A 25,259-nucleotide genomic window follows, 5' to 3' on the forward strand; every position below is an offset into this window, starting at 1 on the left:
TGCTGCTGTCCCTACAGAAGAAGGGGAAGGACAAAGAGCTGGAAACCACCTGCAGGTGCTGGTTGATGCCTGCATTGTTCACAGTTTGCCTCTTACACAAGCTGCCATCGAAGCTCTGCGCTGGACCTTGCATCCAGGAGTGAGGGATTCTGGTGGACGTGCATTGATGCCCAGCAAGGCCTTGGTCTCCAGGCTCTACCGTAGACAGATGGCTTTGAGAAGGAGGAATAGATGAAGCACACACCCCCACACAGTCCAGCATGTGTCCGAGACGTCATAACTGTGTTCTGGAGTTGTTCCCACGCCCCGACAGACCAGAAAAATGAAGAAAAGCTGGGTGACTAGTGAAAAGCCACCATCCAGTGTGCTGTCCCATGAGACTGCTTTAAACCCACTGTGCTCCTTAGCCTTCATAAAGGAGGCACTTCTGCTCTCTCATCCCTATTCTCGCCCCTGCTCTGAAGGGACAACTTGGAAAGGAGATCATCAGAACAGGGGCTGTTTTGAATTGCTTCTTGTAAAGGTTCCTGCCCTGTCCTGGTCATTCTCAGATCCACAGCCATGGATTTGGCTGAGTTCAGGGGTGGCTTTTGCTTTAAGGAGTGGATCTCGGAACCTCAGAATGCATGCGTGCGTGAAGTGTACACGTCCATTCACACCCCTCCTTTATTAGTTTCTTGTAACATAAACTTTGGCTTTTCAGACCTTCCAAATATGCTATCTTCTGTGTCTGGGGACCCCAAGTTCTGAACTTACTCTGTCAGTAGGGCCGTGTTCCCTCTGCAGGTGTGGGGGATGCCAGATCCTAGCATTTCAGCTTTTGGAAGCTACCACTTGCTTGACTTGTTTTTGTCTTATGTACATTTCTAAATTCCTATTTACTTATTTGGGAGACAAAGAGAAAAAGGGACAGAGGAGGAAGAAGAGAGTACGCTCATTGGCTGATTCACTCCCTGTGCACCTGTGATGGTGAGGGGCCCTGCCAGGGTGGGCATTAGAGAGCTGCAGCCAAGCGCTGGGGTTGGGCATTGAACCCAGGCACTCTGAAGGACTTGCCATATTCATTAGTGTCTTAGCTGCTAAGCCAGACACCGTGCATGTTTGTTCTTTCTTGTATCACTTGGACTCACCGTTTCCCCTAACCCCCCCAACCTAGATTAACACCCCGTCCCAAGGCCATGGCCTTGGTCTCCGTGCTGCCTTTGCCTTTCTCCCGTGACACACGGCTTCTGGGGTTAGAATGGGGATGTCTTGGAAGGGCTGTTTTTGCCTTGGCCACACTCATCTTCCCTTCTCCCTCGCTGGTCCCATATCCTTGTGTTTGCCTGTGTATATGGGAAGGGCTGGGAGCTGGGCAGCTGGTCTTGTGGCCATGGCGGAGATGTTTGAGTCACCTTCACTGTAGCACTCTGAGGGTCTTTTCCTTCCGTGAGGTCGTACTCTCAGCTCCTTTCATGGTTGAATAGAGGTCACTGTGTCTGTGGCCTTCCACTGTCTGCCTGAGAGAGGGGTTGGGGTGTAGAGGGGAGAACCTCAGGATGAACCCTGTCCCTGTTTCACATGGCCAGATGCTTGCACGATCTCATTTTCCCTGGGTTTAAAGCATCCACGTTTTTGACACCGATGCCAGCGTGGGTAGAGATGCTGTGCAGAATGGTGATAAATGTATTTATGGTTCCTAAAGGCTTCCAAACATGGTTACATGGGGCTGGGGATGGGAGCACATGCGCTGGCCTCTGCCTCAGGCAGTTATTTCTTGATAAAGACCCACTGTAAAAGGCTAAATAAACTTTATATCTGCTAATAACCATTTTTGTCGGTTTCAGTCACTTAAATTTTATGAGTTTGTGGGACACATAGGAAAATACCTGAGGGAGTAGAATTCGGATTTCTTACATGTGTGCTCTTTGGTTTGGAATTTTTGTGAACCTGTGGCAATCTTGTGGTGGTGGCTTTTTGCACTTTGTCTTAGCCAAAAGGCCGAGAAGCAGTGGGTGGTAGCTTTTTGCAATAGGTTGTGGTTGCAACAAATTTCCTCAGGGGTTTCCCTATTACCTCAATACTCACTGTGGCACCCGTGTGCCAGACCCATTACCTGAATACTCACCGTGGCACCCGTGTGCCGGACCCGTTACCTCAATACTCGCCGTGGCACCCGTGTGCCAGGCCCGTTACCTCAATACTCACCGTGGCACCCGTGTGCCAGACCCGTTACTTGAATACTCACCGTGGCACCCGTGTGCCGGACCCATTACCTGAATACTCACCTTGGCACCCGTGTGCCGGACCCGTTACCTGAATACTCACCGTGGCACCCATGTGCCGGACCCATTACCTGAATACTCACCGTGGCACCCGTGTGCTGGACCCGTTACCTGAATACTCACTTTGGCACCCGTGTACCTGACCCGTTACCTGAATACTCGCCGTGGCACCTGTGTGCCAGGCCCGTTACCTCAATACTCACCGTGTCACCCGTGTGCCGGACCTGTTACCTGAATACTCACCTTGGCACCCGTGTGCTGGACCCGTTACCTGAATACTCACCTTGGCACCCGTGTGCCAGGCCCATCTGTGGCATCATTTTCTTGAAGACACAAAGTGCACACATCGCTCTTTTTCCTAGTGGTTAAGATGCCCCTTGGTGTGCTCCCATTCCGTGTCAGAGTTCCTGGGCTCCAGGCCCAGCTGTTTTCTCCAGTCTGACTTCCTGGGAACGTGCACATTCAGGGGCAATGAGGGATGGCTCAAGTTTGTGTTCCTGACACCGTGTGAGGGACCTGGCTCGTAGCTTGAGCCTGTCTCACTCTTGGCTGCTGCGGGCATTTGGGAAATGAAGCATTGCTGGGGAGGGTCTTTGTCAATTAAATACCGGCCTAGAACATGCACACATAGATCTGGCATGGAAGTGTCAATGGCCTTACTTTACAGAGAAACCTAAGATGGAGCCAGCTTACTGCTGGGGGCCAGCCCAGTGCTCATGGTGGGACCCCTGTAGTCTGCCGTTGAAGGTGGTGGACATGAGTGTGGGAAGTCCATGTGGCCTCAAATTTGAGGTTACCCTGACAGCTCCAGGAAATAGAGGGAGCTCTGGCCTCAAGACCACTTAGCCTCCTGTTCTTGTAGGGGCGGACGTGCATGACGGTGACGCGGGTAGCCTTTGTTGGCTCTCTGTTGCTTTTGCTTTAATTTGGGACCTCTTGACACACACACACACACACACACGTCTGCTGCCGGACTGGCTTCTCTAGAACAGGTGCAGGTTAACTGTGGTGGTGCTTGGGTGCTTGTAGAAAGAGCTTGAAGAGCAAACACATCAGTGGGCCTGGCTGTCTTGATGGGGTGCAGCCACTGGAAGCCCCACTGGGCAGGACAGGGAATTGGCATACACGGGCATGGGGCAGGCTCGCTTCTTTCCCTCCACGAGGAGGAGGGCCCATGGCTATGCTCCTGGAAGGAAGGTGGGATGAGGTGGTGCAGATGGAGGTGGCCCGTCATGCTTGCTGGGGGTGTTTGTGCAGTGTATGGTCAGGGAGAAGTTCAGAGGCAGTGTGACAAGGGTGTAACTCGAGATGAGCCAAGCCTGGCTGGGGCAGGCAGAAAACCTGGGTGGAAAGCTGGGTTGGGAGTTTTGCAGAGGGGTGAGTGCCCACTGGAGCCTGGAGTCTTTTAGGTACACTCCATTGTTGAGGGCACTGGCCAGCTGAAAACCTTGGGCCAAGTACATCTTTTCCATTTACCTGGTGGTGACAGTTGCCTTCATGTCATGTTTTGATCCAAGTGTGGTTGGATTTCAGGGAAGAACTTTTTGCTTATTGTTTTCTTCCAAATAGAACAGCTCTACTTCAGGATGAACACTGGGGAATTCAGATATCCTTGGGTATTGCTGTCAGTCTGAAGGATTTTCTTTCTGATGTTTTCATATTTTTGTCTACTGTGGTCATGATTTCTTTTAAAAAATGAATGGGGTTTCGAGAGTCTTCAGTCCATGTGCTATTAATTCATAACAAAATGAGGAAGTCTGTTAGTGGAAATAAAAGATCTCACGTGAAGTGGCCTCTTAAGTGTCGCGAAGAACGTCTTGGCTTTCTTCCTTCTAGAGTCATTTGTGTAAGGGCAGTGCTGCACAGACCAGGCAGGAGTGACGTTCTGGGCTGTGGAAGAGCGTGGGCCCTCCGTGGAGGCATCGCTCGGTCGCAGCTGGACGTGGACAGCATTTGGCGTCCGGTTTCACTTCCATGAGGTCCCTGGGCAGCTGCGTTCCCAGTGACAGGAAGTAGCTGAGGAGTTGCTCGGGACTTGGGCCTGCTCCGGGAGCCTGGGCTTCTCTTTGGGGTGACGTGAGTTCTGGAGACAAGGGAGTCGCTGGTGGCATGTCATTGAGGATGTAATGGCTGTCGCTGAACTAAGAGATGGAGAAGGGTCAGAGTGGCACATCTTAATATTTGTCTGTTAGACCATCAGGAAATAATCGCTGTGGTTGCCTGATGTTTTAAGTTATTCCGACTTTTTCGTATTCAGACCCCTGGCCCTTTATCCTGTCACTGAACTAAAGTGGGAGAGGGTGACCCCAGCAAACCCAGCTTGTAGTTCCACGGAACACAAACCGTATCCTAAGCAAGCCAGAATCTGCCTGTTCCTTCACTCCCGCCTCTGTTAATACATGTTTTGGCTTTCTTCTTCGCAGCTTTTTATAACTACGATGCCAGAGGAGCAGATGAACTCTCTCTGCAGATAGGAGACACGGTGCACATCTTGGAGACTCACGAAGGTGCGTGTGTGGTTTTCTTCTGGCATTTGTCTGTTCGAGGGAGAGGCAGAGAGGCAGAGACAGAAAAAGGGAGAGACAGAGGGAGAGGCAGAAAAAGGGAGATCTCCACCCGCTGCTTCACTTGTCCAGTGGCGGCAGTGGCCACGCGCTGGACCAGGCCTGAGCCACGGGCCAGGAGCTGCGTGCTGGCCTCTCGCATGGTGGCTGCAGCCTAGCAGTTGGGCTGTCGTCTGCTGCCTTTCCAAGGTCAATAGCAGCGAGCTGGTCAGAAGCAGAGCTGCTGAAGCTGCACTCATGCAGCGTGTCGGCGTTGCAGGGCACAGCTTTCCTGCTGTGTTTTTTTTGCTGTCTTTCTTTTGGGCAGGAGGCCCACGTGTTCGGTGCCCACTGGGCAGTGTGACAGCTGGTTGGGAGAACACAGGGTTCTGTCCTCATGATTCATTTCCTGCTTACGGATGCCCCCTCAGTTAAGGCAGCAGGGAAGCTGTGATTTCGAGGATTCCCTATGAAGATGAATGCCCCTACAAGTCTCTGGCTCTTTGCTTGGCTGGCGTGTGTAGATCTTGTCTGTGAGAGCTGGCCGCTGGATACTAACCACACTGAGCATCTTTTACTGTTTAGGTCATTTAGATTTGTCAGCAGCATGTCTCCAAAGAACCTCTTTTTAAACAGACATCTAAGATCCGCGTTTTCTTAGGGGTGAACAGATTGTCACGGTGCAAGCAACTGCTACACGTATCTGAGAAAGTTGCAGCTGACGGCAGTGGTCTTCTGGCATCCTTGCTCTTTCATATGGTTGAATTCCGTAGTTTGCCGATCATCCAAGGAGCCGACTTGGATTTGCGCCACGGTGGCTGCTGTGCGCAGCAAGGACACAATGGCTGGGTTTTTAGGGACTTTGTAGGGCCTGCCCAAATCGGGAGGTTTTGGAAGACTTCTTGTTGACTTTGTTTCTTGCTTGCAGGTGTCAGCCCTGTTAGCTTCTCCGAGGAGGAAGGATTGGCTCAGATGGGTGATTGCAGTAGCAGGATGGCCATGGGACTGTGCATAGCTAGGGACTTCCAAGTGGAGGAGACTGAAGACACACCATAGCAGTCAGCAGGCTGGACTGCCCGCTGCGGCCTTGCCAGGCACATTGCACAGGCGTCATTGGCACATTGCCTAGGCTGTGTCCAGGGGGGCTGCGCCTGGCCCCAGGATCCCCCTTGGACGTGGCCTGGCTGATGCATGCAGCATTGTGCGTGCACCGTTTCTTCTCAAAGCTCCTGCCTGAGGAAGGATTGGTTTCTGCTCGGGAGAGGCTGGACTGGCAGAGCATGTCTTGTTCTCAAGTGGGTGAGGACCCGTGCCGTGTGCCTTGGACTTGTCTTCAGTTTTTACGGCTGACAGTGGGATTGCCTTATCTCCCGTCAGTGTTGCCCTTGGCTGTGGAAACAGACAGAAATTGAGAGGTTAAGGAGCAAACCTCCTGACCCAGACAGTTTTCTGATCTGCAGGGAAATTGCTTTTCCATCTATGTCATATTTGCCTGCAGTTCACTGAAGCCGAGGTGCTGGTGAACAAACCCTGGGCAGCGATGTCACTCCCGGGCAGTTAGCGATTTTCTGCAAGGCCCCCTTTATGGCTTCCCGGAAGAATGTGCCCTTCCGCCAGTGCTGTGCCCAGGCTCTTGGCCTTGGCCTTTGGCGTTTGGCTGACGTTGTGAAAAAGGGTGTTCTATAGTCTTCCAGCTACCCTCCTAAGAGTTTGGTTACTGTATTTCAGTCTCTGTAAAGACTCCTTAATGTAAAATTAACTGTCTTTCCTCGACAGCTCGTTTTTTGGAATTTGATCAGAATCCGAACGGAGACTTGCAAGGGGAGAGGGTTAGTTCTGCCTCGGGGGAGCTTGGTGGCCGTTCCTGGCGTCACATCCAAGTGGGATGCTGTTTGCCATTCTCCTGCCTCTTCCTCTGGCTCTCTGTTCAACTTTGTGGTTTGTGTTGGAGCCTGGCATTCTTTTTTCTTCTTCTTCCCTGCCATTTTCTCTTTTTGGTTGAGTTTGCCTCTGTTTGCATGGTGCATTCATGATCTGCTGAGCTTGCTCTGATGAGAGGATTTCTGGTTGTGAGTTGTTAAGCTTGGGGAGCATGCTTGAGTGAATTTCTCTCTTGCACTTGGGCCCTTGAGGGCTCAGAGTGTAGAATGAAGAGATGGAAACTTCCAGTTCACTCTGGAGTTGGGAGGAGTGTGGCGAGGACTCATGGCCGGCCGTGGCCACAGAGGTGCCTGCCTGCTGTCCCATGGACTGAGTGCCATACCCGAGGGAAGCTGTAGGCACTGCACCAAGATGGCATTAATCCTGAGGGTCAGCCAGGACAGCTGAACCTGGTTGATTCAGAGCTGGAGAAGTGATAATGATGTACTTTCTTGCAAAGTGGTTGCACTGCCCTTTCCCCTGGCTGCACCGGTTCTTGCCCGGGCGTCTTGTTTGGGACAGGTTGGTTAGCTCGGTGGAGGCCATTGGGAAGCCCTGCCTGGGGGACGTCCAGCAGCTGCTTGTTTTACCACCCGTTGTCTCTGCAGGCTCTGCCTGCTGACCCCATGTCCCGCCGTGCCTGCTCTGACTCCTACGTCCTTGTGCTACTGTTTGACCCATCGGAGCTCACACTGGCACATGGGGTTTGGCCTGTTCCTGTGCCCATGCTGCCTAGCACAGTCTCTGGCTTGGTCAGTTGGAGATGGGAGGCGGCGAGCACATGGGAGGCAAGGTTATTCCATGAGGAACTGCCCTCTGGGATCTGTAGTTCTGGCACTGCCCCTCTGCCCCTGCCACCCGCAGTGTCCAGGTGGCCTCTGCCTTGCTGCGTGCCGGAGCAGTTGCAGCATTCAGCCTGTGTCTCCAGTTTTCCCCCAATAGTGTGATTTAGGGTGCACGCCTGCTGTCACTCCCTTCTGCCTGGTTCTGCTCTGTGTGTGTGCCCTGTGTTCTGCCAGCTGTCTTCCCTGTCATGGCCACTCTGATGGACTCCCCTTGGTGCCCACTGGACTTTCCTGCCATGGCATCCTGTTACTGCTCTGCGTGCCTCGTTCAGCTTCTCAGCTGTGTTCCCGGCGGCGGGCCTGTGATGTGGGGGTGTGCAGGGCCTGTGTACCCCGCTGCTCGCTGCCATCCACACTGCACTCCAGTGCCTGGGGCCAAGGCCTCCTGCTGCGTGCCTGTTTCTGCCAGTCTTGAGCATGGTGTAGGGATGCTGGGTTTTAGGCGTTCGTTTCTCTTGGGGTGATTTCGTCTGAGAATTTCTTCCTAGCTGTCATTCTTTCGCATTCTTATCTGCGTTGTTTACAAGCACACGCCCGTTTGTGGAGTGGTCTCTGCAGTAGTTCTGGGTGTGTTCTTCTGGAGTTTCTGTCCTCCTTTCTTCATGTCCCGTGGACACCTGTGCAATAATTCCTTGAGGATGTAACTTATCTTTTTTTTTTTTTTAATTATTGTATTTATTTGAAAGGCAGAGAGACAGATCTTCATCCACTCATCTCCCGCATGCCGAAATGGCCAGGACAGGGCCATACTGAAGCCGTTGGGGTTTCCGTGTGGTTGATAGGAGTCCGAGGCCTTGGCTGTCTTGTGCTGCCTTTGCAGGTGCACCAGCAGAGAGCTGGATTGCAAGTGCAGCAGCTGGGCCTGCAGTAGGCGCCCTCACGGGAGGCTGGCGGTGCAGTTGTTGCTTTAACGTCATGCAGAGTGCAGGCTTTCTGCTTCACGGTCATCCCCTCACGTCTGTTTCCTGACGGGGCTTGGAGGGCATCTGGTGCAACAGTTGTGCCTTTCAGTATTGGTCGGAGGGTTTTCTCCTTCTCTCCTGTATATTCCCAGTTTCTGAGGTTTCACATCTTGCATAAAAAGCCACTATTGGTTTTCTGTCCTCAATGAACATTTTCCAAGTGCGTGGCCCTGGCTTGGGGCAGGCGTTGGAGACAGTACTGAAGATGCTGTCTGGGACCTTACTGGAGCGCCTGGAGTTGAGGCCTGCCTCCGCTTCCCATCCCGCTACCTGCTAATGAGCATTGGGAGGGAGACAGTGGGTGAGAGCTCAGCGACTTGGGTTCCTGCCACCCATGTGGGAAACCCAGGTTCAATTCCAGGCTGGCCAATTCTGCAGTCTGGCCCAGCCCTAGCTGTTGTGGGCACTTGAGGTGTAAATCAGCCGATAGAATATCTTACTCTCACTTTGTTCCTCTGTCTTTCTGCCTTTCAAGTAGAGTGAAAATAAGTAAGAATTCCAAAACAAACAAACAAAAGGACCCAGTGAACCCAGGGGAATGTTTGGGATGAGAAGACACTGGGTGGCATCAGGCCGCTGGGAGCTGCCCGGGCTGTGGCCAGGCCTGCTGGCATGGGAAGGGCCTCTTGCCATGGACAACATGCACAGAGCTCTCTTTCTGTCCTGGCTGATTTCTTTCCCTTGCCACAGGGAGGGATGGGAAGTCGAGTCCTTGCCAGACCTCGAGGCGGTGGGTGGGCCTTGTTCCTGGTCCTGGCACTTCCTGTCTCAGTAGTTGAATGTTCCTGTGAGGAGCAACCACTGCCGGGCACAACTGTGCTGGGCAAGGATGGGGGAAGTTTGATTTTTATGGGGTTTCTGTTCTCGGTGACTTGAGGCTGTGGGTGTGGCAGCAGGAGAGACCCTGATCCAAGTCAGGCCCAGGGAGGTGCAGGAAACGGCTCACACAGGATGCTGTTCTGGGACCCAGGACCAGTGGGACAAGCCCTTGTCTGGAGCTGCTGCCTCTTGACTTCCGGTTGCTGCCGGGGAGGGCACCTGAGTCAGGTGGGGGGTTTGAAATGCTCTCCAGGACCCCCAGAGGGGACCTGCACACGGTGAGCTTTGGGGAGTTCTGTTGACAGGGATTTCCTGGAATTCTGCAGGGTCCTGAGGTCCCCGGGGCCTGGAGGGGCAGTTAGGAGTCCCTGTCAGTGCGCATGCACTAACTTTGAACTTTGTGTTTGTTTAGGGTGGTATCGAGGTTACACCTTGAGAAAAAAGTCTAAAAAGGTAAGTGCATAAATCAAGCTGTGAGAAGAAATCAATTCCATTCATTTGTGTTTGAGTGTTTTACTTCTCTCTCTGGGTTTAAGGGAAAAAACATGTGTTCAGCTGTGAGCTGCTTTGAGTTGCTTTCTTTGCCAGTATGTGTTGTTGGAGATGGCAGAGTGGTTGGCCAGCTGTGACTGGCGAGTTCTGGCCTCCGTCCTGCCTGATGGGGCCTTCTCTTCTTGGTAGTTTCTGTGTTAAGGGGAGGTGGAGATCGGTGCTGTTTGGTTTTCAGTCTACCTGACTGGTGCCTGTTCATCCCGCACTCACACTGCTGAAGTTGAGTTGCAAGAAACCAAGTTGTGCTTCCCCAGTGCAGCTTCTATGTGTGCCTGTGGGAGTTTCTGAGGCCTAAGCTTGTCATTGCCCGGGGGACATTGCGGTGGCCACTCCCTGGCCACTTTGCCTCCCGCACAGGCTAATTACAGTGTTCCGCTTTGAGCTGTGTTGTGTGGCTGGGATGTTGAAGCCATTTCCATTCTAAGTTGTGGTTGGGCTGTCCACGTGAACTCATTCGTTTTAATATCTAATTATGCTTGACAGATGGTTCGTGTTCCTTCTGTGTTTTAAATTTGCCTCTCATTATCTCCTTATTGGGCTGGCCTTCTGAATGCGGTGCAAAGCCCTTAATGAGGCTCTGAAGTCCCGTGGCCCAGGCACCAGGGCCTGCTTGCTCTGCCTTCCCTAGGAAGCTGAGCCAGGCTGGGCCAGCCAGGTCGTGGTTCTCCCCCTCACGTGGCACAGAGGAGCCTGCTCAGGTTGCCCTCTGGCACAGTTATATCCATGTCCTCATGTGGGCGGCACCTGTTCGGCATGGTGGTGTGCCAGACCGCCTCGGCCCTGGCGGCTCTGTTTGGGCTGCCTTTTTTCCACATCTGACGACCTGCAGCTTCGAGGTTTGGACCCGAGGTTTGGCTGGGTTGGAGGAGGAAGTGGTGGTGGGTTTGATTTCCCCATCTATTTCCACACTGATTTCCCCTTGAAGATTTCAGAGTGTCCTCTGGAAACACCAAGGATCATCTGGAAAAACCACAGTTCGGTCATGAAGAGCTCAGGCTCCTGGGCGCAGCCCCTTTGCACCGGGACCCCTGCAGCCATGCTGCTCACGTCCCTTGGTGCGATTTTTTTTTTCTTTTTTTTTTTTAAGATTTTATTATTATTGGAAAGCCAGATATACAGAGAGGAGGAGAGACAGAGGAAGATCTTCCGTCCAGTGTTTCACTCCCCAAGTGAGCCGCAACGGGCCGATACGCGCTGACCTGATGCTGGGAACCAGGAACCTCTTCCGGGTCTTCCACGCGGGTGCAGGGTCCCAAAGCTTTGGGCCATCCTCGACTGCTTCCCCAGGCCACAAGCAGAGAGCTGGATGGGAAGTGGAGCTGCCAGGATTAGAACCGGCGCCCATATGGGATCCCGGCACGTTCAAGGCGAGGACTTTAGCCGCTAGGCCACGTCACCAGGCCCCCTTGGTGCGTTTTTGTTAGCAGCTTTGCCATCGCTGTCCTGCACTGTGGACTGGTGAGGGGTGTGGCTGTCTTCCCGGCTAAGATCCTCCTTGGTAGATGAGGATATCGAAGCCTTAGTGAGGCTGCAGTTTTACAAGCACATCTCCTCTTCCTGAACCCCGGGCACTGCAGTAGCAGAGCAGTATGCAGCCCCAGCAATGCCGACCTCAGGCATCCTGGTGGCATCCTGCACACTGGCACTGCTCTGGGCTGGTCTTGAGCAGCTCCAAGCAGATGTGCTCATGTCAAACCTCGCCTTTGTCCAGCCCCTTCCGGTCACTGTGCCCCAGGCTTCAGGGTTCACCAGGGGGTTGCTGAAACTGGGAGCTCTCTGTCCTGGGGCTGGCCTGGCCTTACTGGTCTCCCCATCCCCATCTGAGAACACACCCTTGGCCATCATGAAAAGCTGCCCACTGTGCACCTGGTGACCACATTGAGTTCTAGAGGTGCCCCAGGTAGCTGGCACCTGAACAGAGCTATCCTCTGTGGTTTAGCTTCTTACTTTCTGCTCAGTCCATGCCTTTGTGTCTTGATTTTCCTGTGAGGTTGGGCCTTTCTCCTGGGAGGGTGTGCAGTGGGACTCAGTGGACCTGGTAGCTATGTCTGTGCCTGTCCTCTTCCGAAAGCCTGAATGGCCGTTTGGGTTCTGGGTCTCCTGTGTGGACGCTTCGGGCCAGCAGGGGCTCCTGTTCCCACAGCAAGTGCCTGTAGCTGCAGGGCTGCTGCTTTCTGGGTTTCTGTCCTGTTTTGTGGACTGCTTTGTGTCTTCCCTGTGCCTGCCTCAACCTCTCTGCAGTAAGGGGGCTGGTTGGCCTGCTCCTCTGGGCCAGACTACAACTCTTACAAAATATTGTTTTATAACATTTAGAGATGGAGTGTGTGTGCAAATGTGTGTATGTGTCTATACGTATATGTGTATGTGCATATGTGTGGTATGTAAGTATGGATGGGACGGTTGTATATGAGGGTGTGGTGAATAGTGTGCGTATACGGGGTGTGATTTGTGTATGTGTGTATATGTGTGTGTGTGTCTGTAGTGGTGGTGCTGGTGGTGGCTGACACCTGCTATCTCTTGGATCACTTCCCAGATGCCATCTATGGCCAGAACAGGACCAAGCCAGAGCCAGGAACTGAGAACTTCATCTTGTCTCCAAGTGGGTGCCATGCACCTGCTGCCTCCCAGGGTGATTAGCAGGAGGCTGGATTAGAAAGGCCGGTCACTGGGGGCACCCTAACCAGTGTCTTAATCACTGTGCTAGAGACCTACCAAGAGGCCCAAACTCCTGTTTCAACTCCTCCCTGCTCTTCACAGCCATGTCAGATGGTGCAGTTCTTGCTGGGAACTCTCTGGTGGGCATGGGTTTGTGGGCTCCTGTGTGCGTTACACCCAGCAGGTATAGAGTGCCGTATAGATCTGTGTTGCTGTGCCCCTCGGAAGGCATGCTGATAAGGTAGAATTCAGCCAGTATTGTTTCGCTGGCTCCTCTTTGTAGACATATGGGAAATTCCAGGTACATGGTACGTGCTCAAGTGGTAACCAGTGGTTTAAATGAGCTTTCACTGACAGTCCTGCTGTCTGGAAAGGCGGACCTGTCAGAATCCATCCTCCAGAATGAGTCCTTAAACATCAGCTGGCATGTGTCTTGCTTAGCAGCACAAACAGGTGCTCTTCCAACACATCCTTGGCTTCTTTGCTGAGTGTCTGTCTTCCCCATGGCTTGTTGGATGCACAGTGTGCAAGGCCTGGCGTCAAGCTCACTAAAGTACCAGTGATGTGGCCCACGGTACCCTTGTCACTTGGTGGCATTGTTGGATTTGCCACTAGTCTTCATGCAAAAACTAGTGTCTTTTCTTTCCCCCTACAGGGTATATTTCCTGCTTCATATATCCATCTGAAAGAAGCGATCGTTGAAGGAAGAGGGTAAGGCCGTCTTGACATCTGAATGGCATGTGGTACCGGTCCTGTTGGGCCTTGGTGTTCTTGTCTGCTCAGGTGACATTTGGGGGTCAGTGTCTGTGGGTGAGAGTGACTGATGGGGCTGGAACTTTGGGGAGGGCCGACTGGTGAGGTGCAGTAGTGCAAAGTGCAGGTTGACCTGTAGGAGCCTGAGTTCAGCTTATGGTCGAGGTCCATCCCCTGGGCTCAGCTCTACAGTCATGGCCCATCCCCTGGGCTCAGCTCCACGGTCACAGTCCATCTCCTGAGCTCAGCTCCATAGTCGTGGTCCATTCCCTGAGCTCAGCTCCACAGTCATGGCCCATCCCCTGGACTCGGCTCCACAGCCGCGGTCCATCCCCTGGGCTCAGCTCCACAGTCATGGCCCATCCCCTGGGCTCAGCTCCACGGTCACAGTCCATCTCCTGAGCTCAGCTCCATAGTCGTGGTCCATTCCCTGAGCTCAGCTCCACAGTCATGGCCCATCCCCTGGACTCGGCTCCACAGCCGCGGTCCATCCCCTGGGCTCAGCTCCACAGTCATGGCCCATCCCCTGGGCTCAGCTCCACGGTCGTGGTCCATCCCCTGAGCTCAGCTCCATGGTCACGGCCCATCCCCTGGACTCGGCTCCACAGCCGCGGTCCATCCCCTTGGCTCAGCTCCACAGTTGCAGACCATCTCCTGGGTTCAGAGGTCCGTGTTGGAATACATCTGCCCTCGGCGCTCCCGGCTGTCCCTGGGGCTCACTTGCTCGGTGTCCTGGAGACTCCCAGCCTCTCACCCCTGCCCTGTGTGCCAGCTCCGAGTCCATTTTTCTGGAAGTCTCCATTGGCTGTGATGCACATGGAGTGTAGGGAAGTGACAGTTGTTAGATCGGGACATGGTTGGGTTTATCTGTTGTCCGGGGGTGATGTATTTTTTTTTCCGGGAGCCCTGACACTGATGCGCAAGATCGTTAAAAGGACATTGTGCCACAGGGACCCGTCAGACAGGAATGGCAAATGAACAGCCCAGTGTGAACTTGGAAAAGGGAACATTAAACTGTTTTCTTTTTCTGTCTCTGCTACATCTTCACACTCAGTTAAATATGTAAATTATAAAATTACTAATCATATAATTACTGCATAATGACATCTCTTTGGCTGATTGCAAAATTGCCTTTGCAAGCACTGTACCCTTAACATGTGAAAAGGCCTGTGCAGGCTCTGTGGTTCTGTGACGCCTAATTAAGGCAGAGAGATAACTGAGAGGCATGAGCTCTGGTGACCTGCGGTAAGGTGTCTTCTAAAGAATGGATCAAATGTGCTGTATGCGAAGTTTTAGGAAAGAGAAGAAGTTTTGAGACTTTGTTCCTGTTGTCTGGATAGCTAAATAGTGGGCATTTGATGCCCCAACACCGTCTCTTGGAACCCTCTGGCAAGTCCAACTCTACCTGATTACTAGTTATTAAAAACGCTTTGCTGTGTGCAAAAGGTGGTACTTGAAAAAGTGGTTACCAGGCATAGTCATGAAGCGAGTGGGAGATTGTTGTGATTCTGAAAAGTGGAATGCCAGGCACCCAGCTGGACAAGCAGAAACCCACAGGGTGCCCATGTGTCCTGACGCAGGGCAGCAGCAACAAACCAGCTGTTTTCCTTGCCACTTTGGGCTCCGTTAAGTGGGTCGGTTGTTCTCGCTCAGTCCTGAAATCTGCTCTTGCCACTTGCGCTGACTCCCCCCCCCCCCCCCGCCCCGGCTGCTACTTCCTGGGAAGGCCTGCTACCCTCAGCCGGGACTGGCGTCCCGGCTCCGAGAACCACCGACCTCGCCTTCCCTCCCTCTCCTCAAGTGCCTAATGAGCCACTCTTGCCTCCCACCCTGGCTGTCTGCTTGCTCCCCATGTCATTATCCCTGCTCTCTTCCAGGTGTTCTTTCTGTCCGATGTGGTCTCCTCTTGCAAGACCCCTTTGTCTCGGGGTCACTCTGCTGTCCTGGGACCCTACCACCTCTCCCTCTCGTGCCTGCTGCCACTGACTGCACCTCCATCCCTGTGACCCGCCAGGGCCTTCTCAGCACTGCGGCTCAGAGCTGCTCCGCTGAGCTGTGCCCGCGGCCTCCCCTGCGCTGGGGCTGCTTGGGGCCTGTGCGTCCTCGTCCTGCAGTTACCTGACTGCTGCTCAGCCTTCCTTGTCTCCTTTCCTGCTGTTCTCAGGGTGCCCACCTCCTCCTCGATCTTGTTCTCGTTTGTTTGTTTGGAAGTCAGAGATACAGAGGGGAGAGAAAAGGAGACAGAAGTCTTCCATTTGCTGGTTCACTCTCCAAATATCTGCAATGGTGGAACTGGGCCAGGCTAAAGCCAGGAGTCTGCCAAATGAGTGACCGGGGCCTGAATATTTGTGCCACGTTCCGCACTTTTCCAAGGCCATTAACTGGGAGCCGGATTGGAAGTGGAGCAGCTGGGACATGAAGTGATGTCCATATGGGATGCTAATGTTGCTTTACCTGTTGTACCACAGCCAGCATCTGTTTTGACCCCCCCCCCCACTTGCCCACTGTTTTGTGTGGCCTCTGTTGCTCTCACACCCTCAGCCACCCCTCTCTGGCTGACCTGGTGTTGGGATCACCGCCTGACTTATTGTTTGACGAGACACAAGTCACCGGTGAGAATGACCACCATTGGTTGAGCTTCTGTTGTGTCTTATTTGTTGTTTATTTTTGAATTAAAAAAATTGCTAATTTTGAATTGACAAATGTGGTGTAACTTGTTTTGAAAGGTAAGCCTTGCAGAGTAAGTCAAGCTAATTGTCATGTACATAACTTGGCAGAGCGCTCCTCGAGCTGCGATTACTCAGCTGCAGGTCTGCTCTGCAGTTCCCAGGTCCACAGCACATTGTGCTTTGCTGTGCTCACTGTGCTGGGCAGGAGGGCTCCTGAACCCATGCCTTCGTCCAGCTTTCCCTCCCTGTCCCCCTCCTTGGCCTGGCGCTCTTTCCCTTGGGCTTTTCCGCAGCCCTTCCTGGCAGGCCTTGTTGGGATTGCAGATTCCTGGTGCCTGGCTGGTAAAGCGAGAGCAGGTGCATGCATTCCGGGAGGCACATTAGATCAAGGGGCAGATCAGGGCTTCTACAGGGAGGAGGGTGAGAAGGAGCCAGATGGGAGAGCAGCACATGGCGTGTGTGTGTGGGCCCTTTGTACCCGGGCAGTCCATCCTGACTGAGCCCTAGACTTCCCCTGTGGCTGGGAAGCCGCTGCTGCAGTCAGAGTGCGGGGTGCTGGGTGTGTGTGTGGGGGTGTCCATAGAGGAGAATGGCCCCATGCTGATAAATATCACGCCGTGAATGCTGTGGGCTCTGTACAGGTAATGTCCTGGGTGCCACACCCCACATTTCCATCAGTGTCTGTCCGGCAGAACCTCAGATTCCAGGTCCCAGGCCTCTCGGGGGAGGCCACGGTTCATCTGGCAGTTCTGTGGTCTGGTGTTCTGGGCGTCCCACAGTTCATGCATTGCTGCAGGTCTGCTCCCTCCTCACCCACCATTGTGAGCCACAGTCAGGGACCCCCACACAGACCTGGGCCCCCTGAAAAACAGGAGACATCGGGGGCTGCCTGACCTAGTCCACCTGCACATTTCAGTACATGCTGGAACTAAAAAAAAAAGCCTAAGTAGGTGGCAAGTAGGAAAGTCCAGGGCTGCCCATCTGGGGTGGAGGCGGAATGTAAGAGGATAGACAGGGTTGGGATCTTGAGTTTGGACAGGGAACCAGTCAACATTTGAAAGCTGTAACCTCGCTCATATTTCATCAAGGGTAAATTTTGTGCATGATGGAAATATAAAAATAATCTAAACCCAGTGTGTATTTCAGGACCTCCCAGAGTGGTGGTAATTGATGGTTTGTGTGAGAGTGAGGGTGCATTGGTCAGCCACGCACGTATCCTCTGCAGCCCTGGTGTGTTCTTCCACCTGGCTAGTGGACTCTGGGACCTCAGAGTGCCTGCCGAAGCCGCCGACTCAGCTTGTCGTCTTCTTCCTCCCAGGCAACATGAGACGGTCATCCCTGGGGACCTCCCCCTCATTCAGGAGGTCACCACGACCCTCCGCGAGTGGTCCACCATCTGGAGGCAGCTCTATGTGGTGAGTGAGGGCTTCCAGCGGGCAGTGGTGCTGTCGAAACTGGCTGTACTTCTGGGAGGGTTCTTCTTTCCCTGGGAACGTGAACAGTAAAACTTCTAGAACACTGTCTTGGGGAAGACAAACAGAGCACATTGGGAAATCCGTGCCCTGGACCTGCCTTGGTCAGGGCATAGCTGTGCTCGCTGTGACCGATGGACATTGGAGGAACTGGCCTTGGAGGCTTCCTGGCCTTGTATTAGGGAAATGCTGTTGCTATAAGAGCCCTGGAATGGAAAGTATAGTCTGTCCCCCTTGGTGTCACCTGCGAGTTTATATTTTGATCATGGGAGCTAAATGTCTGCTGTTAAACAGATGCTTGTTGGTGAGTGCACTCAAGAGTGATTGCCATGTATTTATTTGTCCATTTATTCATGTATGTGTGCCAGGTGTGAGTAAGCTAACATCCTTCCCCTAGAGCAGGAAAGGCTCAGCCCTCTAGGTTCCTCTGTGGTTGCAGCAGGGCCCGGGACGTATTTCGCATGCTGGCCTTGTGTGCATCTGCCCAGTACACCTGATTGTGGCAGAAGCCTTATTAATGCAGTGAGGTTGAAGCCCTGACAGCTTCCACTACCTAGTCCCCCAGGACATTTCTTTGCACATAAATTCCTATTTGCAGAAGATTACCTTTTGTTAAGCCTGAATTTGTATTCGAAGGGTTGATTTCTCATATGCTAATGTTATTATCACCAGGCAAGGACTTGGGAAGGAAGTTGGGGCGTTAATTTCTTGGGAACATAGAAAACTTCCTAAAGTCCCACAGCTGCTTGCTCGTGGTTCTGATTATACAGTGGTTTCCTATAAATGCACAGTAATAAGCAGTTGCAGTAATTGTTCATCAAATGCACTCAAAAACTTAAAAGCGCAAAGTTAGCCATGAATTTTTTGTGTAAATCTGAGCAATTTCAAAGTCGGTGTTTCATGTTCAACTTAGCAATTTTTAAACAAAAACACGGCAACAAGGCAAACTGGAGTTGATGTGGACCAATGTGCCAAGTCCCTGGCATGGGCGTGCCCGTGGTCTCCACGACTTCCTCTGCACAGCTGGGATCTGCCTCTGATTGTCCTGCACGGTCAGATTGGCACGAGCCACACCACAGCAGACATGGACAAGTTATCAAGATAGTAAGGGTTTTATAGGCTTTGTAGGACTTCAGGAAAATGGGCCAGCACTCAGCAAGCAGGAAGGGGAGGTGGTTTTGCAATGCACCATTGTTCGCCCATGTAGGTTTTTGTTTAAAGACAGCTGATTTTATAGTTGTTTGAACGACAGAGGGAGAGATCTTCTGTCTGCTGGTTTACCCCCAAATGGTCACAGTGGCTTGGGCTGGCTATGCTGAGCCAGGAACCTGGGACTCCATCTAGGTCTTCCACATTTGCGTTGAGCTGGATTGGAAACAGCAGCTGGGCCTGTAACTGGCTTTCTGGCAGGGAGTGCCAGTGTTAGAAGGGGTGGCCTAACCCTGTGTATTGTGACACCAACCCTCACTGCTTAGTTTTCATGGAAGAATTAAAATCAGGATATTATTGCATCATGAGTATAAAATTGCTTATTAAGGTACTGTGTGATAGGTAGGTGGTGTTGATCTTGGAAACTACTTGAAAGAAGATCAGATACTAGAAATAGTGGGGTGAACGTTCATGTATGTGGAGGGTAAGTTATTTGACAGAAACACCGCTGGTCACATTTTTAAAAAGATGCCAGGATGTTAAATTTTCATCAAATCAGCTGCTATTCATATTTCTCATTGTTGAAAGGACTGCTAGGTTGCTTTTTCCGTGGGCCAGCCCTCATGTCCTGGATTAACTGGAGTCTTGTTTGTTTCCCTCGTACCATCACCCTGCTAGGAGCAGGTGCCAGCAGGTGTATATTTTGCATCTTATTTGCATGAACAGACCCGTTGACTCTGCATTGAGACTGGCCTCTTGGAGCGGGGTCTGTCTACAGAAGGACCCTGGGTGTAGGGTTCCTGAAGTCTGCTGGTGGTAAACAGGCTGGATTTCAGACTCACAGTCAATCCAAGGGATTTATTCAGGGTTGCTTGGAGCTCAAAGATAGACTCAGGCGTGTTAGCCACATAGCTTCTGTAGGCGTTCATGTCTCGATTCTGTGTCCTGGGCTGTGATGTGCCTGGGATCAAACATGGCTTTTTCCTTTTTTGTTTCTTTTTACTATTTCGGTGCTTTCTAGGAACCGTGTTCCACATAATGTGCATTAATTTGTGCTGCAAACACCCTCCATTTGGAGTGGTCATGGTGGTGCATGGTGCACGTGGGTTGCTCACTTGTTCTCCACGGTTTGACCCTCAAAGCCTCACACTTGGCTTCCTCCCCTGCCCCCACAGCAAGATAACCGGGAGATGTTCCGAAGCGTGCGGCACATGATCTACGACCTCATCGAGTGGCGATCCCAAATTCTGTCTGGAACTCTGCCCCAGGACGAGCTCAAAGAACTGAAGAAGAAGGTCACGGCCAAGATTGATTACGGAAACAGGTTTGTTTCTTCTTTGGAGGGTGATGAGTTCATGTTTCCGTTATTCAGTATAATGACATAACCGTGAGCCTCCGGATCTCCGTGTTACAGTTTCATCGTAAAACAGAAGTCCCGACATCAGAATAATGCTGTGGTTTTCGTTTTGCAAAGGATGAGGCATTTTCTATTGGATTATGAAATTCAGGGGCATTTCCTGAGTTATTCTCGCTTGTTCTTCTCTTCCTTGCAGTGAGAACCACAAGGCTGGGACAGTCTGCCCTGACTTTTTTTTTTACACTGTGCTAGACGGATAGCAGAAGAAGCAGCGCTGGCTTTCTGCTCACAGTGCTTGGGTTTGGGTCGAGACAGGAGGGTACTCTGTGCAGTACTAGCAAGCTCTGGGTTTCTTCTGTGGAAGCCCTGTGTTCTGAGATGTGGGATCCATGTTAGAGGTCACTGTGAAGTTTGTCCCAGTACAGCTCGATTTAAATTAGGCTGCATGAGAGCTGCAGAAGGCTTCCTGTGCAGGCTGGCTTGAGCACCTTTGGCCTCAGCATGCTCCTTGCTCAGAAGCGAGTGCTGGGACCTCATTCTGTTAGGCTCTTTCATTTTATTTATTTTTAAATTTGCTGTTATTCATTTGAAAAAGCAGTTACAGACAGAGAGAGTAGGAGAGACAGAGAGATCTTCCATCCACTGGTTCACTCCCCGGATGGCCACAGCTGCCTGGCCTACATGGGGCCAGGCTAGAGCCAGGAGCATCTTCCAGGTCTCCCATGAGGGTGCAGGGACCCAAGGAAATGAGTCGACCTCCACTGCCTTTCCAAGCTGTTAGCAAGGAGCTGTCTGGGAAGTGGATCAGCTGGGACACGAATCGACGCCTGTATGGGATATGGGCGTCACAGATGGTGTCTTGACCTGCTAGCCATAACATTGGCCCCCGCCAGGCTGTTTCTATCATGTGAGGTCATGTCATTTTATGCCTGGTCGCTGTTTGGTTGCTTCTGCAAAATCAGAGCTGTGAGAAGCCTTAATAAAAATTATCCAGTCTTAAGCTGTCCAGATGTGCAGGAATTCAAAATGCAGAGTCTGCAGGCCTGCCCCTTAAGATTCTGATATTCTCCAAGTCTCAGGTTTGCAAAGTAGAGTTGGACATGGCTGAGCAACAGAGCGGGAAGCTTCTGGCTTAGTTTTTACACTTCTGCACATGGTAATGTGGGCAGCAGAGACGGGATGGCAGCCCGGGTGAACTGAAAAAGCTACCTGGAGAATCGGGATGATGCCATAATTCTGTTTCCTGGAAATTTATATTTTCAGGGTAAAAAGTCTTCCAGGTAACGTCGAGAAGAGGGGATGGGGTTTGAGTCACTGCCTGCAAGAGAAACATTTTGACTGTTTCTTCCCAGACAGCCAGACACTTCTGGGTGTAAGATACTGACAGTATGTTTCTAAGGCTGTTGTTTTGAACTCCTGTCTAGAGACCTGTTGCAGAGCTGCCTGTGGACATGCTGTCAGTGTGCTTCAAGAAGGAAGGGTTTCCAATGCCGTTTATACCTTGGTAGGAAATACAGCTCTGAGTAGGACAGGTTTGGGTTCACGGATCTTCTCTAAAGCCGTGGCTCTGTGCAAGACTTCCTAGTTGCTCCTTTAGCAAACAGTGCTGCAAAAGAAAATCACACTTTTGGATGTTTGATTTTAGGGTGGGTGGAATCCGTAAGGTGCCGTGCTGTTTTCAGTCTTCATTTACATACTCTTTCTTTACATTCTAAAGATGTGTGTAGGGGTCCCTGTGAGAATACACTGAAGAATATCTCCCTGGGAAAATACACACAGGAAATACAGACACACACAAACAGACACACACAAACAGACACACACAGAAAATACAGACACACACAAACAGACACACATAGGCTCAGACACTCAGGCATGCAGTGGCCCAGAAGCACAGCAAGGGCATAGACACGAGTGTCGTGTACATGCAAAGAGCGCTGAGCACTCACACTGGCCCTCAGGTTCCCGAGCTTCCCCTCGTGTCTCGGAGCCCTCCGTGGAGTTGGCCCCAGTGGTGCTCAGTTACCTTGCGCTGAGTGAGGCACCTCTTGATGCAAGCCCCTCCCTGGCTTCAGACCCGGCTGTGCTTTCGTGCTGAGCAGGTGCTGGAGGGTTGCTGACGTGTGACGGTGTGCTTGTGGCACTTGAGGAAGAGCACGGTGAGCTTCTGACCTGGAGCTTGGGCTCTGGACTGTTGGGAAAGCTTGGTGTTGAGCACCTAGAACAGCCCTGGGCACTGCTGTCTTTGGCAGTCTCCTGCTGGGACTGTGATGGGGTGTCACAGTCGGTTATCTGCCTTAGGTCAACCCAGGGCCTGTGCCTCCTGTGTGCCCTGGCAGAGCCTCTTTCTGTGTGTGCCCAGGTCCTGGCTGGCCCTCCCTGTGTGGCAGACATGCAGTGCCTCTCAGCCAGCACTGACCCTGGCTGCTGTTAACAGTGTGGGCACTGGCGGGTGCAGGGCAATATGCATGAGAGGTGCCACTGATGCCAGCTGACAAGCCTGGCACCTGTGGGAGCTGACTTCGCACCTGGCACTGAGCCTGAGTGTTGTTGAAATCCTGTCTGCCCTCGAGCTGCAGGCAGGCTGGTGGGCCCGCCCTGCAGTCCCCCCAACAGTAGCGTTGCTCCCACAGCTACCAAGAGGAAACAATGGGGTCTTGGGAATTGCCTTGCCCAGATTCTGGCTTCCCATCCAAGGCCGATGAGGAGGTCATGGGGGCTGTCGCTGACGCCTGTGTGGCCTTCTTGTGTGTGACTGCAGGGACAGGCCAAGGCCCACCTGGATGCAGCGCATGTGGCCGTGGCCGCTTGCTGCTGTCCCTGGTGCAGGTGATGATGTCTTCCAGCTGCCATGTGTCTTCTTTCAAGATTGTTGTGGCCTGTGGTCAGAGACATTGCCAGCGTCCGCACCCTGGGAGTAGCGGGAGTATCCCCCCCACGGTGGGTGGGGCACCTGTGAGTGTGGGGTCCTCCAAGGGAAGCAGAGTGCAGCAGCTTGGCACAGCTCCCGGTCTGTTCCTTGTGTCCTAGCCTTTATTCGCTCTTCAGGAGAAAAATCACCTGACACGTGTGTTGGATTTCAAGAGCCCGAGAACACGCTTCCAGATAGAGACTGCACAGATTTCAGTCTCCAGATGTTGCCCGTGTTCTTAAGTGGGCGACCGCATGCAGCCATCTGGCCAGGAAGTTGCTTCATGTGATCGTGGCTGATGCCCATCTGTTCAGTGCTCAGACAGAAGGGAACAGCTTCATTGAGGAGCCTCTTGTAGGGAGGGAAACTGATTCCTGGGAGAAGGGAAGCCCCGCGGGGCCCCCTGCCAGACAGCGCCCAGCTGACCGTGTTCAGGGTGCTTCTCTTCAAGCTGTCCTACCTCCCCGCCTCCCAGGGCAGATGGCACCAGGGCCAGCCTGTGTGCTGGCGGCTGTGGGTGCCTGCTGCAGCTCTGTGAGAACATGCAGGGTGCACGTGACCTGCACCTGCCTGCTGTGTAGGCAGCTTTGTTACCCACACGTTTCACTGGCTTTGTGGATCTGCACGGCTTCTCCTCGGAGGACGCCGGCTGTCGCACTGCAAGTGTACATGAAGAGGACTCTTTCATGTCCCCCAAGGTGACAACATTTAGAGTAAATGCCAGCGACCTGGTAGAATTGTCTCCCACAGTGTTTGTGTATGGCCTGCTCTCCTGCTCGGGGCTGAGGTCGCAGTAGAGAACTCAACGCTGTCTCCCGTGTCTGTGAAACTCTGATTTCTTGTTGTAGAATTCTGGATTTGGACCTGGTGGTGAGAGATGAAGATGGGAACATTTTGGATCCGGAACTCACTAGCACAATCAGCCTCTTCAGAGCTCATGAAGTCGCTTCCAAACAAGTGGAAGAAAGGCTGCAGGAAGAGAAGGTAAGTTCGGCCCTGTGTCACGTCACTTGCATTTGGAACACAGTTCCTCACCAGCAGTTTGTGACAGCAGTAATAAAATGCCAAGGAGACCAGCTTTGCATGGTCTGATCTCCCAAAGGATGCCCACCTCGGGTGGCCCAGCAGCGGGCTTCACCTCAGTGGGGCAGTGTCGTGGTGATGTCCCCTTTGTGTCCTCCTCTGCTGGGGGTGGCGGGAGGGCAGTGAGCATGCGTCCTCCTGGACTCTGAGACGCTGAGCCGTGTGATCTGTTTGTGGACAGTCGGGAATGGATGGGCAGCTGGAGCCATCTACTAATTCAGCCTGTATTCACTGCCCATTACCTGTGCCAGGTACTGGGGACGAAACGAGTGAGGCTGAGATGTCTTGGGAGGAGGGTGCAGGCTAAGGAGGGAAGCAGGTGGCACAGCTGCGTCCTCATCTGGACTCATGAAACGAAGGAGCCAGCACCCTGATGTCTCCACAGGAGGCTCCCATCGAGACCTCTGCCGAGGGTGCTGGGTTTGGGTGGCCGCGTGCTCTGTAGTGCCAGGAAGCCGTGGAGTGCCTGGCTTTGCTGTCCTAGGCTGGCTGGCCACACAGAGCTCTCTGCCCTGCAGGGTCAGTGCTGGGCACTGGCCATGCTGACTTTCACCTCTTTTTCTGTTTGCAGTCTCAGAAGCAGAACCTAGAAATTACCAGACAAGCCAAGTTCGCGGCCACCCCTTCTTTGGCCTTGTTTGTCAACCTCAAAAACGTGGTGTGTAAAATAGGAGAGGATGCCGAAGTGCTCATGTCCCTCTATGACCCCATGGAGTGCAAGTTCATCAGGTAGGATGCAGTCCTTGTTCCTGCGTTCTAGAAACACCAGTGCCCTCTTCCTGTGAGAGCCCCGTGGGAGGTGGACTGCCGGGCCTCACCCCAGCGCTGGGGCCAGTGGCAGCTTCTGCATGGGATGGTGGCCGATGGTGGCTGCTGCTGGGACTTGTGTGTACCTCGCTGTTTGCTTGAGGGTGTGAGGTGGCTCCAGACATACTCTTGCAACATTGTAAGGAATGAGGCCAAACTTGATTGGCTCTGCTGTGTTCAGAGCCCTGCACTGTTTTTCCTTGTAGCCAAGGTTTGGGTCTCAGTGTCTTCTGGCTGTTTCCTGATGACTGCAATAGTGTCTGTTGCCATGCCCACCACAGACACATCCTCAATTCATCCTTGTGGAGGGAAAGCCTCGCAAATTCATTGTTCTTGTTTGGCCTTCAGTATGACTTCTTTGTCTAGATGGGAAAATTGTGCTTACACCCTGTGTGAGGCGTGTGTCTCTGGGTGAAAACTCCCCGTCTCTACTGGCGTTGTTCAGAATTATGAAACTTAGCGCACGCCTGAGAGAGACCAGGCAGTTGCATTTCATTC

At 52.6% G+C, this 25,259-nt stretch overlaps 1 protein-coding gene across 2 annotated transcripts in view; it reads left to right on the plus strand.

The window, feature by feature from the left end:
- Positions 1–25,259, plus strand: part of DOCK1 (dedicator of cytokinesis 1) — a 402,417-nt gene that overhangs the window by 35,533 nt on the left and 341,625 nt on the right. For both annotated transcript variants that reach the window (XM_058671051.1, XM_058671052.1), the window contains exons 2-8: positions 4,688–4,771; positions 9,766–9,806; positions 13,216–13,271; positions 17,301–17,397; positions 19,779–19,927; positions 23,720–23,855; positions 24,526–24,683. In XM_058671051.1, coding sequence (XP_058527034.1) covers positions 4,688–4,771; positions 9,766–9,806; positions 13,216–13,271; positions 17,301–17,397; positions 19,779–19,927; positions 23,720–23,855; positions 24,526–24,683 — 721 coding nt within the window. The remainder of the gene's footprint in view (positions 1–4,687; positions 4,772–9,765; positions 9,807–13,215; positions 13,272–17,300; positions 17,398–19,778; positions 19,928–23,719; positions 23,856–24,525; positions 24,684–25,259) is intronic.

The sequence above is a fragment of the Ochotona princeps genome, chromosome 13, assembly GCF_030435755.1.
Source record: "Ochotona princeps isolate mOchPri1 chromosome 13, mOchPri1.hap1, whole genome shotgun sequence".
NCBI lineage: Eukaryota > Metazoa > Chordata > Mammalia > Lagomorpha > Ochotonidae > Ochotona > Ochotona princeps.